The 13688-nt window shown below is 35.1% G+C and overlaps 3 protein-coding genes across 3 annotated transcripts in view; all 3 read right to left on the bottom strand.

Annotated features, from left to right (window-relative positions):
- Nucleotides 1-13688, bottom strand: part of LOC139992629 (pre-mRNA-splicing factor SYF2) — a 76041-nt gene that overhangs the window by 60282 nt on the left and 2071 nt on the right. The gene's annotated exons all lie outside the window — the stretch shown is intronic.
- On the bottom strand, nucleotides 103-791 carry Cox17 (Cytochrome c oxidase copper chaperone COX17). Its single transcript, XM_074111984.1, has 2 exons — nucleotides 569-791; nucleotides 103-353 (listed from the first exon to the last, which is right to left on the bottom strand). Exons 1-2 carry the CDS (start codon nucleotides 691-693, stop codon nucleotides 269-271), a joined length of 210 nt encoding a protein of 69 aa, XP_073968085.1. The 5' UTR covers nucleotides 694-791; the 3' UTR covers nucleotides 103-268.
- LOC139992761 (aminomethyltransferase, mitochondrial) lies at nucleotides 10066-12963 on the bottom strand. Its single transcript, XM_072013937.1, has 5 exons — nucleotides 12575-12963; nucleotides 11871-12211; nucleotides 11111-11430; nucleotides 10940-11022; nucleotides 10066-10651 (listed from the first exon to the last, which is right to left on the bottom strand). Exons 1-5 carry the CDS (start codon nucleotides 12870-12872, stop codon nucleotides 10314-10316), a joined length of 1380 nt encoding a protein of 459 aa, XP_071870038.1. The 5' UTR covers nucleotides 12873-12963; the 3' UTR covers nucleotides 10066-10313.

Here is a 13688-nt window from a genome sequence, read left to right as displayed (position 1 = left end):
TTGTTTTACACCATTAAAAAAAAGAATACTTTCTCAATTTCCATATCCGATATTATATATTGCTCACACAGCTAAGGAAATTTAAATAAACAATACATCTGATACAAACAAAATAACTTATTTATTTCTAAACCAATTGCTTAGTATGTTAACATTGTTTTGAGAAATACCAAGTCAATTACACGAAGTAAATGCTATTTACTTCATTTTTCGTTCAAAATGCAACCTGAGCATATTATATAATAATTAATATATAGCTAATTTACATTTATATGTTAAATCCTAATGACCGCATACAAGTTTTATGCGCTTCTATCAAATCTTTACAGTTTTCTTCACCTAGTAGGATAATGCTGAAAAAGAATTAATGTTTTTGAATACAATTGTACTAAAAGATGTGTTTTAAGATGAGGTTATGTATTAATTCGCAAATAAAACCATACTAATTCAGCTACACAGATTTCGTTAACAAATCCTTTTACTTGTTACATCTAAATTTTCGAACTTAATTTAAAGATATTTGAAGTGAAAACATTATTTTCTCGAATATTTAAATATATTTGCGTACCAATCGTCCCTTGCCTTCTTCGTTTCAGGACAAGCGCAGCAAGGTTTCAATGGTTTGTCAGATTTTTGCACCTCCCTCGATTCCGCATTAACGGTTTGATTCGGTTTGTCATTTATAATACCCATTGTTATATATCGAGTACTATATTTTGCACTACATAAAGCTCTTCTAAAACCGCTTACATACGTCGAAGATCATCGACAAACTGCACCGGCTTCAGCGCCTCCACTCTTAGCTTCTTGAATTTCAAAGTGCAGCTAAAATATCTTCGGTGAATAACATTAGTAAATAGTATAGAAAACTTAATAGCAATTACTACGTACATATACTAGAAAACAACGTCTTTAATTATTTTCTTTATTCGTTGAATAAATTCTATTTGTACAATTTAAATTGACGCAAAATTGTACTATATTTAAAATCTCTTAAAAGAGTTGCTACTTTTTCCTAATTTAAAATTTTTCTTGAGACAAAGAAGTGAATTATTTGTTATAGTCGCAAAATAAAATGTATGTTCTTTCTTTTAATATGGAGATCCCCAAGAAAGCGAGATCCGGGGCTAAGCATGGCTATAACACTGATCTGTATTCAATATGAGAATATAGCCTAGAGTCTGGAGTGACAGAGCAATCAACATATCCCAGAAATCATTTATTTATGCCCGCATAGCAAGTCGTTTTTCGCCGAGCAAAAACCAAAACATTGAATATTTCTTATATCATTTAGTTGCAAGGTTCCTATAGTTTGTTGATCGAGATATGATAATTCTGTAACGCGTGTGAAATTTCGGTTTACCGTAAAGCGTATCTGTTACAGTTAGTGGAATGGCGAGGGGGGTTAGGTTGTGGGTGTTACCGTATCTCCCCACTACATTAGAAATTCGGTAATTCTACCGCGAGGCAGGGACATTTTTGTGTCGAAAGTCGTGGAGTTAAGACGTATTGCTTTGTTCGCTGGGTAAATCGGAACGCGGGGTGTCCGTTTATTGTGGACAATCAGTGCGATTAGACGTATATCCAACCGTGTCTTTGGTACTTTGGTAGACATTATTCTACCGTTCGAACTCACGCTATCGTTATTTTCATTTAATTGTACGTTCTTCCTCAATACTTCGTTGTAATCTATTATTTAATTATTTTCTTTTCTTCGATCGCTTTTTTTTTTCGTTGCCCAATTTTGCGGTAGCTAGTGCAATGAGTTTTCAAAATGCAGCTTGACCGTGATCATTGTTTTATTTTCAAATAATTTGTTCCTTTATACATTTGTTTTAATATTTTGCTCCTTTTTTTTTGTTCAGATTACAATTATTTCATTGCGAGGGAAGCTTCCAAGCATTAGAGGCATGCTGCGGTATTCGAAAGGATGAGATGAAAGTCAAAAGGATGCCATGATGATTAAAGATAGATTTTATAACTTTGTGGTAATATTTTATTTATTTCGAGGAATGCAAACGTATTTATACGTTTGTTTTCTCTATTTAATTGAATAATTGGCAATATTTATTCAGTATTCAATTGAATTCGTTTCTCGCATATATTTCGTGACATTAACGTAATTTAATATGTAATATGACAAATTCTAAATTCACGGTTTATTAAAAATACCAATATGAAAAATGCAATATTAAAGAAATTACTTTTCTTTTTATTTCGAATACATTAACATTAGTTTGACATAGATTATCTTAATTCTGTTTCATTTGAGTAAAGAATTCAAATAACTTTTTCATTTTTCTCCATTATTCGTAAATTGTCTGTGATAATATTGTTATTTCGACTTTTTCAATAATTTCTATTTCGTTCGAGAAAGTTCCTTATCGCAAATAGGTTTGAACAGGCTCTGCGCATCGTCTTTTTTTCGTATTGCGCAGCTTTGTTTAAACAGTCAGAAAAAGGGCGCCATGTTTTATTAGAACGAAGTCACGTAATACGCAAAGTATTTGAATCTGTAATGGCAAACATTTAATTTGGCGGATAATTTTTACAAATCAGTTGTATTATGAAATATTCATACAGTATATATTTGACAATAATAGAAAATACTTTACACGAAAAATATTTCTAATGAAATATACTAGCTATATATCTTTTTTCGTATTCTTGGTATAAAATTGATATTTTCGTACTTTTGATACGACATAGGATACTATTTGTGGTAAATGAATAGTAATTAATTCATAGTTTAAAAAGAAGCAGTATTTTTGTAAACAAGCACTCGACAGAAAAAAGAAGAAAAAGAGTATTTTAGTAAAGAAAGAAAAACGAGTAATTTATTTCCTCTACCCACTAATGCAGATTTTCTTTCAGAAAATTTTTGCGGTCGCGTCTTCGGTAACACACAGTATAATTTTTAGAATCAGTTATATTGCATTTATTAAAGTATCCGTTAACGTGCCAGTGTAGAGATAGACATTTTGTAATATTAGGAAATTCGTTGATTCGACACGATCGACTTGTCGCGATATGAACACATATCCCCACTCGTAGGACATTTGAGCGACAAAGGTGACGCGGGGAGCGTCATTACGGTGTCGAAAGTCGTCGCGTAAGGACCTGTTAATTTTCGTTGTTCGCATAGTATTTCCGCTCTTATTGCGTTACCTTCGTGCGCTGTTATTAGGTTTGTGTTATTAACAGTCGTTCGCTTATTAATTTATTATACATTATTGTAACAAAATTAAATAGTATTTGAAATTCTTTTTCGTTCTTCTTTCTCGATCGTGTGTTTGTTTATTAGAGTTATCGGTAATAAAATTCACTTTGCTAGTTCGAACATATTAAGCTATTGCTTCGTTCCGAGAAAAATTTAAACGAACTATTTCATTATTGCTATCTGTATATATCTTAAATAGAATTCTGAACAGTTAGAACGTATACATAGATCTTTCTATTTATTTCGTACTGTTTCCTTAATAGACTTTGATAATAAAATTTTTTAGTAGATTTTTTAATTTGACTTAATTTAAAGTCGATTGACTTGATTTTATTATATGTATATATGTAATCTCCTTTAAGAGATTGCAATCAGTCATACTTTGTTGCATTTCCCGCGTGAATTTTCTATAGTATCGCCATCTCACGACTTTTGTCAATAATTTCTATTGTTTCTAAAGAAGACGCCATTACAAGTTTAGCTTTTGGCGCGTAATATTATCGTGCTCTTCAAGCAATTATTTTGTTAAGAAATTTTTCATTCGTTGCAAAGATTTTCGAGTATTTGTAAAATGTAATGCAGTTTATTACTACAGGACATATCTCAGAGTTCGGTATAGTCTCTAAAATCAGTTATATTGCATTTAGAGTATCCGTTAATGTTCAGTGTAGAAATACGTATTTTATAATATTCGCAAATAATATTATACGTTTCTCCAAACATCGTTTTAACATCTGTAACATCGTTTATAATAGCTGTAAACAGCAGTACAAGTTTCAAAACAAACGCTCTAATTTCTCTACGGTCCCCCCCTCCCCCCTACTCCTAACACAGTTTGATATTCAGAGAAGGTTTTTTTGTGATCGCGTGCAATGCGATTAGTAGAGTCAGTGCTCGTTTCGTAATTGTAATTTCAATATTTCTCAGAGCAAAATAGCTCTTATTAATATTAATTGCAATAGTTATACGCGAAATTCGAGTCAGTGTTTGTTCGTCTATTTGTTTATCGGGCGGGTTGGTAATTTTTTGTTTCTCTTTTTGTATATTACGTTTTTTTTTTTTTTAAATATTCGTTTTCGGTATTCGAGTCAGTGCTCAAGAGGATAAAGCCTCTCCTGGAGCTTAGCAACGTAAGTACATTTGCACATTATTCATTAATTTAGTTTATTCTTTGTATATTGCTTGAATTATTGTAATATCTATTGGAACGAAGTCTCAGAGTTACAATATTGAATCATAAAATCTAAATTTCAAATTGCTCTAACTCGAAGAGTTTCAATTCTTATAGCAATTACAGTTTTTTAGAATTTCAATTTTTATTATTAGTAACGTTGTAGATTTAATAGAATTTCATGATTTGTTATCTCGAACTTTTAAAACAATCGACACTTTGGTCTTAAGAATAAATTATACTGTTACATATTTTGTTACAGCTTTTGCCACAATCTCCACTTCCTCCTGTTCTCTGGATTAGGATCTTATGGTGCTTCGAATGCAAAGAACGTAAGTAATTTCTTTCATTCTGTCTTTAACGATAATTAGCTAACGAAGAGATAAAATTTACTGAAAATTTGTATTTTTGCTTATTATATTAATAAAGTACAAAATGTTGTTGTTGTCTTCAACAATAGATTATATGTATATTGTTCCACGTTTTGTTACAGATATTTCACAGCCTGTACTTCTACCGTAAGATCTGATGATTCTTCCGGGATGACGGCGTTCGTGATGGTTTCTTCTAAGCTACGTCACATTGTCCACATCGTTCTTCGCATGTACTGTGAGTCGCATGTTTTTTGTCCCTCCGGTCACTCAATCATGTCGTAGGATGAAAGGTCCGAATCGACACGGGTGATCGGTTGTATACGTAGAATTTTTGACGAGTATAGTGACCGCGGGTATTTATTATACCCGTGAGTAGTAACATTTTCTTGTCTATATTTTGTTTATTAGTTCAGGATAGGTTTTCTTGCACACCGCGTTTTTAAACGTCGATGATAATACATATAATACATATACGAGTATGATATTTATTTACGAGTATGAATATGAAAGTATACGTTAAAGTCTAAGTTTGTCGGTCTTTGTTCTGACGGATGTTATCAAATTTCACGTGCAAGAAAACACTTCGCGACAGGCAGATTTCCGAATCAAAACAAGTTTTGAACGTTCCTTCGTGTTTTCAAAGATACGTTTTGATAAAGATATCGCCTGAGGATATTTCGAGTAATAGAGTTCATTTAGACTCCTCCATTGTTATTCATTGATATAAATATTACTTGCGTTGAATCTTATTTTACGTTTAATAAATATGTATATTCTTCGTTAATTTCCTTAATTACAGTTTAATAGTTTAATTGTTCATTAAAATAATAAAGTAAAGTAAAGTATAAAATTATTAAAATTTGAAATGAAATTGGATTGCAAAGTGAAAGAATATTAGCCCGTTAGATACAAAATATAATAAATAAGCTAATCATATTTTTAGCATAGGATTTTCAGGTTTAACCCCTTCCATGTTCATTGTCAGAATCTCAGTCACGTGCCCAGGTGCTTCTTGAGTGGGAGGAAGGCAATGGGCATGACGAGTAGTCTATAAGCTTAACAATTTTTTCAGCGACTGACGTTGCGTTAGCGTATCGTGCACGACGTATTTTCCACTGTGTGTGTATGTGGTTAGGCTGTGGAATTGCGTCGTTTCTGCTATTTATTATAATCTTGAAATAGTTATGGATTCGGAAATATGAATCCAATTACCATTATGATGTATACATACATGATTATATACGATTATGAGTATTTAATTAAAATTAAAATTTAAATATACTTGGATAATTAAAGTTGAAATATACAGAATATTTTTACGCAATGGTCGCTAGCCATCGTCGGTCGATTTCAGGAAAATGGTACGTACATTAGAGTGTGAAAGTTGTAAGCCAAACTCGGGTGTCGGAGGCGTCCCGGGACGTCTCTCTAGTGTAGGCTTTTGCGCCCGGGTTATGTGTGAGAACCGTGGAGTGAATGTGTTGGTGTGCTTGTTTTGCCTTTTTTTTCAGGTTTAAATAGAGGTTTCCGGGTAGGATAGGTAGCATATTTTCTGGTACGAGTGTTAACTATAAGTAGGTAGGGCCGGGCAGGTTGGCACAGTCTTTCGTCGGGTAGGCGCGTTTTCGCGTGTCCAACCTGTTTCAGGAAATTTGATTTGAAAAATCGACGGTGAAGCTGGCATCACGAATGGAGCATACCATTTGTCTTGAGCCTTGCCTATCGATTTTTCGAATATCGCGGTCGTGGTCGCGAGTGAGTTTCGAAACGAACGTTTATTGCTCGAGCTTGCGCATGAGAACGGACAGCGGTCGTTACGATCGTTGGTCGTCCATGTGCACTGGCAATAGCATCCGCGATTTATCTTTTTATTTTACCTTTATAAGTTATTTTTCATTTTGCGATTTAGAAGACTCGAGCTTAGATTTAAGTTTCAGCGGGCATCGCGCCCGAAGAAAGAAGAGGCTATGAGCCGAAGAGGCCCGGCAAACTGCCGTTCAAGAGGGCAACTATCAATGGCTCTGCATCCTCTGGGTCATCCAGAGCATGGAAAGTCATTCTCGTTACTACTTTGTCACTATGCTCGCTTTTAGTATTTGTAGTAGTAGTAGTAGTAGTAGTCTTTGCTTTTTTGGCCGATTTATATATCGTCCCATTGGGCAAATCGCGATTTTTCTTATTAGTGTCGCGAGAGATTAATTACGGGTTGAATTAGAGTTGCGAAATAACATCGCGGCTTTTTATTAGTGTGGCGAGAGAATGATTACGGTTTGAATTAGAGTTGCGATAAAATTATAATCGCGTTTGCTTTAGAGTTGCGAATTACGATATCGCGATTGTCTTTTGCAATTTTTTAGAAGTTTTTAGAAAATTGTACCTATCAGAATTTATCCTGTTTTTTATTGTTTAAAATTTGATTATAAAAATATTAGTTTTCAATTATAGTTTTCAATTTTATAGTATTGCAAGTAGCGATACTACTAGAATATTTGAAATAGCTTTTTCATATAGTAAATAGTAATTTTCATTGAACTCACTTTAAGAGTTAGCGTTGCGATATTGTTCCATCGCGATTTCTATTAATTTTTCCCTTTAGCGTTGCGATAATGAACGATCGCGTTTTGTTAAGTAGAGTTGCGTTTACAAAATGCCCAAAACCCTTCGACTGCATTTGTCGAAGACTGTTCCTGGATCACTCGATACAGCTGTTATATACAGCTGTACAACTGTGCTCGTTCATCGGCAACCTGCTAAATGGTTGCACTGGGATGTGTCAGCTTCCCACCACTACATTGGGCAAATCGCGATTTTTTTTATTAGTGTCGCGAAACAATCGAATCGAGGTTTGAATTAGAGTTGCGATAAAATGATAATCGTGTTTGCTTTAGAGTTGCGAATTATGATAGAGTCGCGATGTTCTTTTGCAATTTTGTTTATGAATTTTCAAAATTTCTAAGAGATTAATCAGAGCTTTCTTGTTTTCTTTTTAAATTTTTCCTTCGTTTAAAATTAGATTTAAAAGTATTAACGTTTGAGTAATTTTATAGCATTGCAATTTGCACTAGCAGAATGCAATATTTTTTTCTCATATATGGATATTAATTTTATTTCTGTCTTAAGAATTAGTGTTGCGACTTTACATCGCGATTGTTTCAATTAGTTTTCTAGTTAGAGTTGCGTGGACGAACGATCGCGTTTTTTAAAGTAGCGTTGCGTTTATATTATGCCCAATCTTCTTCCACTGGACTGTGGAAGCACGTTCCTGCTCCTGGATCATCAGATGCAATTTCACCAGTAGCCTCTTGCATGGCTACGCTGATGGACCGTTATTAGTGTTGCGAACATTTAAATTTGAGTGCATAGATTAATAGATATTAGTGTTGCGCAAATAATTCACACGGGAATATTTTTTTTATCTTAGTACTTCGATTCAATTTTTTAAATTTCCAGTTCAATTTTTTTAATTCAAATTTAAATCCAAATTTTTAACTTCAAATTGAGGTTTTGATTATTTGATATTTCCTTCTGTCTAATATGTCTTTCTTTCAGCTGTATTATTTTTTTTTTTTTTTTTTTTAAGTATTAATCCAATTGTTACGTCCGATGACTTTTTACAGAAACCAGGGCCGCGGGCAAAATGGCTGCCAGATATTTACACATCCTTATTGCGTACCCTCGATTGTCTTAAGGACCCGCCAATCTTGGCATTTTCGTAGTTAAAGTCTTTCAGACCAAACAAGTATCTTTTTACTTCGAGTGTTCCTTAAATTTATTGTCCACTGTGGGAAGGTAGAGGAAATTTGGTTTTTCTCACGTACCGTGTCTCCCGCTAGCAACTTTCTCTCGGGGGCGGCTAGAACCCTTCCTTGCCCACCAACCTTTTTCTTGTCCAATCAGAAGCAATGACTATTGCCCTCACTTTCCTAGCCAAAATTGCCATCGACAAATCCGACGGTCCCGTGTGCTAGACACACCCATCGCTAGCTTTCCTCCGCCACAGTATCGTCACCCAACTTTACTGATTTTCCATCCTTAGATCAGTCATCTATTTAATATTTATATCTATAAGTCGATTATCTAATCGTAACTCTCGTTGGCGCGCTTCCTCGCGATCGCGTCTCTCCGCGAACGGTCGAACACTAATAATTAAGTACGTTCCAGATTTATTAACTTGTAGAAAGTGTAAATTATACACACGGAATTGGAATCTCCTTGATCGGTAATTAATTACATTCTATGTCATAGAATTGAATTAAATTTTTTATGGTTTGAGTCTGTTTCAGGATTCATCGTGAGATGTACCGAAGAACAATTATATCATGTGTCCCACACAATGTTCTAAACACTTTTCCGTTCCTTGCCTTTGTGACATTTAAATTTTCGTGCAGATAGGTTTCTTTTATATGGGATCCCTATAAATAGGTTTGGAAATTTTTCTAATCAGGACTCGTGGAAAAACAGTCGAGAATTCTAACCGTTAGGATAAATAAAAGGACCTCTAGATTTCTGATGAGTACGTGGATTTTTACATATAAAGATCCTTGTACACCCCGATAGATAGAGCATGTGTAAACAAAATTGTTTATTTTGTTTTAATCGATTTAAATTGAAGTTTGTTTCAGAAATGTGTACAGGAACAGCGAGAAGAGGAGATAACAAAGTATTTCAAGATACAAATATACGATACGCTCTGTATGGATCATTTCATAAAATATCCCTTCTCCCAGCCCCTTTATTATATTAAGATATTTGTGTAGTTAGAACTCGCGAGAGCTTTGGGTTTTTACTAGGCAGATTAAATTAGATTATCGATTAAGTAGAGTTTTTCTTGAAATTGGCAAATAAAATGCTTTCAATGCTTTCAGTGGTTGCGGTTAGTTTTGGGTTAAGTGCATGCATAATTAAAGTAGTATTATTATATACGTAGTTATAATTTAGTTTAAGATTAATAATATATCTTTTACTTTCGATCTGTTAGCTGTTCGCGTCGGTTTTTTAAACCTTCCTTCCGATGTCGCTTTTGCGCAACGATCAATTTTTTACAATTTAGTTTTACAAAAAAGTTTTTACAATTTATACTTGGCTATATAAAGTCATTTTACCATACGAAAGTAAGATGTGTCGGAAATGCTCTTTATCGTATGCCGAATATACCAAGTTCTTCTTAAGCGCAGACGAGTATTATACTTGTATTCATAGATGGCTCTGTAATAAGCAGAAATAAGCATTTATATGTGTGTGGCGCGTGCGTGCAACACGCGTGTATGGTAAAGGTATGCACATACGTAACGTATCCGCGCATAAATAATCTTTGTTCATTACGCTTCGTTATTTTCATTCGATTATAATCTTTTTTACACAATTCTTACAAATACTTTCAAAGTCTCTTCTTAAACGTCGCATTGTATAAAAAGTATATACAAAATGTATTATAATTAATGGATCATTTCTTGTGTCAGATGGAGAGTTAGAAATTTAGAGGAACATTACACCGGAGTACAGTGCGTGTTCCATCGAATTTTACATAGATAACATTAAAATATATCGGTCATTTTGCGGTATAGTAATTTGTCTTGACGAAGGGTATTTTTACGATGGTTGCCTTGTACGTTTTCCCTCGAACTTGCACCAATATTCCACCACCGTAGTGAGCTAATTCTGATGGCACGTATCCCATAGCGATAGAACGTCCAAGGGTGGGACTAGGTCCACCGGAAGTGACTTTGCCAACGCTTTCACCTTCTGGAGTTAATATACACGCTCCTTCTCTCACTGGCGGACCATGCACTACCGTTAATCCTATTCGTTTTTTCTCAGTTCCTGATTTGATTTGTGAAAGTATCCTCTTTGCACCTGGGAAGTTTCCTTCCGCTCGCCTTCTTTTAGCTGTGGCAGAAAAGAAGAAATTAAGCGTTTATGGTTAGTCACTATGGTTAGGCGTATCTTATTACCGTCTATTATTTAAAAGAAATAAACATCGTGGAAGTAGAGATTCGTCTTATCTATTAAATGCTGTAACTTTGTAACTGTACTTTGGATATTTTATGCTTATGTTTATGTTTGTATGTTAGGTGAACTCTGTCCCCTAGATATTTGCATATTTGTTTTTCCCATATGGAAATTGTTGAAATTTCCCATAAATGCACAAATATCCGCAGTTTGTCTATTACTAACCTACTAGCCAGGTAAGTGCCGCTTCGACTGGCGTAGTTTCTTCGTCGATATCATGCCCGTAGAGGCAAAGGCCAGCTTCTAGCCTAAAGGTGATTAAACGAAATACCGATGTTAAACGATCGATGATAACGTTCGAAATGAATCGGAAATTATTATTTGCGAATCGAGTACCTTAAACTGTCCCTGGCTCCCAAACCAGCCGGTTTCGTGTCGGGTGTGTCTAAGATCGCTTCCACCAAGGTTCGCGCAATTTTGCCTGGCATCGAAATTTCGAAACCATCCTCTCCTGTATATCCGCATCTAGTTATCCTTATTCGGCTTCCAAATACCGTAGTTTCTACGCTGTTCATAAATGTTAGACTTTTTAAGTTGATTTTTACAATCGATCGAAGAACCGATGCGGCCGTAGGACCTTGTAACGCGACGAGACTCTGTTCCAAAGGATCCAGGAATTGCAATTGTACTGATTTCCCTTGGCGTTTGAAGTTTTCCTAAAATTAAGAATCAGACTGATGGGCCATTTCGTAAGTAACGACGTCGTGTTTGTAACGTTGTTGCAGCATTTTATAACGATCGAAGTAAATAAAAATGAATAAACTGGATGACGCGTATTATAATTGTCAATTATACTCCTTTTATTCCGTCAAATGTTATTGAATCTGAGCTGTGCATGACCGAGCAATTGTTCGTTAACGCTATGAAACGGAATGTTTCCGATTCGTTATCTTCCGAATGTTTCCGATGGTTTCTATCGTTAGACAGAATTTTTCTATTATTAATGATTATTACTGATCATATTCGTCGACGGTTATCGCGTTTGATTTTACTTTTGTAATTTCAAATGCGATAAAAACGTCTACTAGAGACGTTAATAAAGAGACGTCGTTATCTGTGGAATGATTCGTAACATACATAAAATTCCATTGTATACCTGTTGTTGGAGGAGTAATTGAGAATCTTGATTTCTTCTTGCAGCATTAGAGACCAGAAAGTATTTATCGTCGTCGTCCTTTGTAATTATCAAGTCATCGAGAATGCCTCCATTCTCGTTGGTAAACACCGTAAGAACCGCGCGGCCTTTGCTCAAGTTTTTCAGATCGCTGGTCGTCAAAGATTCCAAAAGCTCGGTTGCATCCTTTCCAAAAACTTGCGTTTGCATCATATGACCGACATCGAAGAGCGACGCAAAAGTTCTGGTATGTTGATGAGACGCGGCTATTGCCTCTTGATATTGTACCGGTAGTAACCAGCCAGAAAAGTTGATTATTTTACCTAAAAGAAAGGCACGTTGATACCTTTTTCTTATCAGGTTTTACATTTCATTTTCATAATATTAAAGTTTGTCGTTATCATATGAATGCATTACCGAATGATTAACTAATTAATTAGCGTAGAAATGTTTTAATAAATACAATGGCGTAGAAATACTCTTTGTAGCATATCCATGTATATGCAAGATAAAAGCCGTAGCTGAAATATTTATCTCCGTCTGTGCCATTCATCGCCTATCGCGGTTTTTACAACGTTTATTTAGAAGCAGGACAAGAAGTTGGACACTTTTCTCGCTAATTTTGCAAACAGCCTAATACTATAATGCATTACGTAGGAATGCAAGAAATTTCCATTGATAATTACCTCTATTTTCCACATGAAGGTCGTACAAGCTGGTTTTCCTTGGCTCTGGCGTCGGCGCCGTGGCAGTCGACGTCGTTGTCGGCGTGGATGGCGGCGTCGTTGACGAGAAACGGTGGCCTTCGGTTCCGTTTGACCGCGTTTCGAAATCGATCAAACATCTTAAACGCGACTTTGATACCGTATGTCTCGAGCTGTTGTTAAAAATCGTGCAAGACTCGCGGACACCGCCTAACGTCTCGAGACGTTTGTCGAAGATCTCGAAGCAAACCGATCTTCCACGAATGCTAAAACGAAGCATCGTGTTTCCTGCTTAGCACTTGGTCGTGCACTGATCGTCGAATGCAGACTGGAAGCATCGGCGCGTCCCTCCGTCGTTGACCCCGCTGACACGAGGCATCTTTCAGAGTCGGAGTTGCCATGAAAAATCCGTAAATACGAGTAATTTGCGTTCCTCGAATAGCCGCTTCTTATTTTTCAACGTTTATCGGCGCGCGCGATTCGATAAATAGCATATTTCGGTGGTGAGGTAAGCGAGGTCGGAACATTTATCATCTCGCAAATATTGCCGATGTTGTTTGATCGCGATTTCCTAATATTTTCATCTGTTTACCGATAGATTGTGTCGCCTTGTGTCCGAAGATGGTAAACGAATGTGTCATGCGTGTTGAAATGGAAGGAAGATAAAGAAAGAGATAAATTAGTATTTTCTTGTACGATACAAGCCGGGAGATATCGCTATTTTCACATTCGAGAGAAGTCAGCATGCTGTTAAAATCGGAAAAGATAGGAGAACTAGAAACGCGCGCGTATATCGTAGTCCGTATTTCGTGTGGATTTAGAGGGGAGATGATATAGTAGTCACGAGACTCGTGCGCATCGGATGCTTATTAAATTTTTATTGTACCACGTAATAATAATAATAATAATAATTAATAATCGTAATAATTAATAATAATAATAATAATAATAATGACAATAGTAATAATCGCAATAATCATCATCGCAATAATAAATCGTGATAATAATGTCAATAATAAATGTTAATAATAATAATAATAATAATAATAATAATAATAATAATAGTAATAGTAATAGTAATAATAATAAATCATTC

Source organism: Bombus fervidus, chromosome 12 (assembly GCF_041682495.2).
Source record: "Bombus fervidus isolate BK054 chromosome 12, iyBomFerv1, whole genome shotgun sequence".
NCBI lineage: Eukaryota > Metazoa > Arthropoda > Insecta > Hymenoptera > Apidae > Bombus > Bombus fervidus.
This window is presented reverse-complemented; position numbering and strand designations above follow the sequence as displayed.

What these genes read in the sequence shown, in the direction of transcription:
- LOC139992761 (XM_072013937.1), bottom strand. Translation starts at nt 12,872, where the DNA reads ATGCTTCGTTTTAGCATTCGTGGAAGATCGGTTTGCTTCGAGATCTTC. An exon ending in CCTTCATGTGGAAAATAGAG is followed by an intron (nt 12,212 to 12,574) that starts GTAATTATCAAT and finishes CCTTTCTTTTAG; the next exon opens with GTAAAATAATCAACTTTTCT. An exon ending in GGCACTTACCTGGCTAGTAG is followed by an intron (nt 10,652 to 10,939) that starts GTTAGTAATAGA and finishes TTTCTGCCACAG; the next exon opens with CTAAAAGAAGGCGAGCGGAA.
- Cox17 (XM_074111984.1), bottom strand. Translation starts at nt 693, where the DNA reads ATGGGTATTATAAATGACAAACCGAATCAAACCGTTAATGCGGAATCG. An exon ending in AAGAAGGCAAGGGACGATTG is followed by an intron (nt 354 to 568) that starts GTACGCAAATAT and finishes ATTCTTTTTCAG; the next exon opens with CATTATCCTACTAGGTGAAG.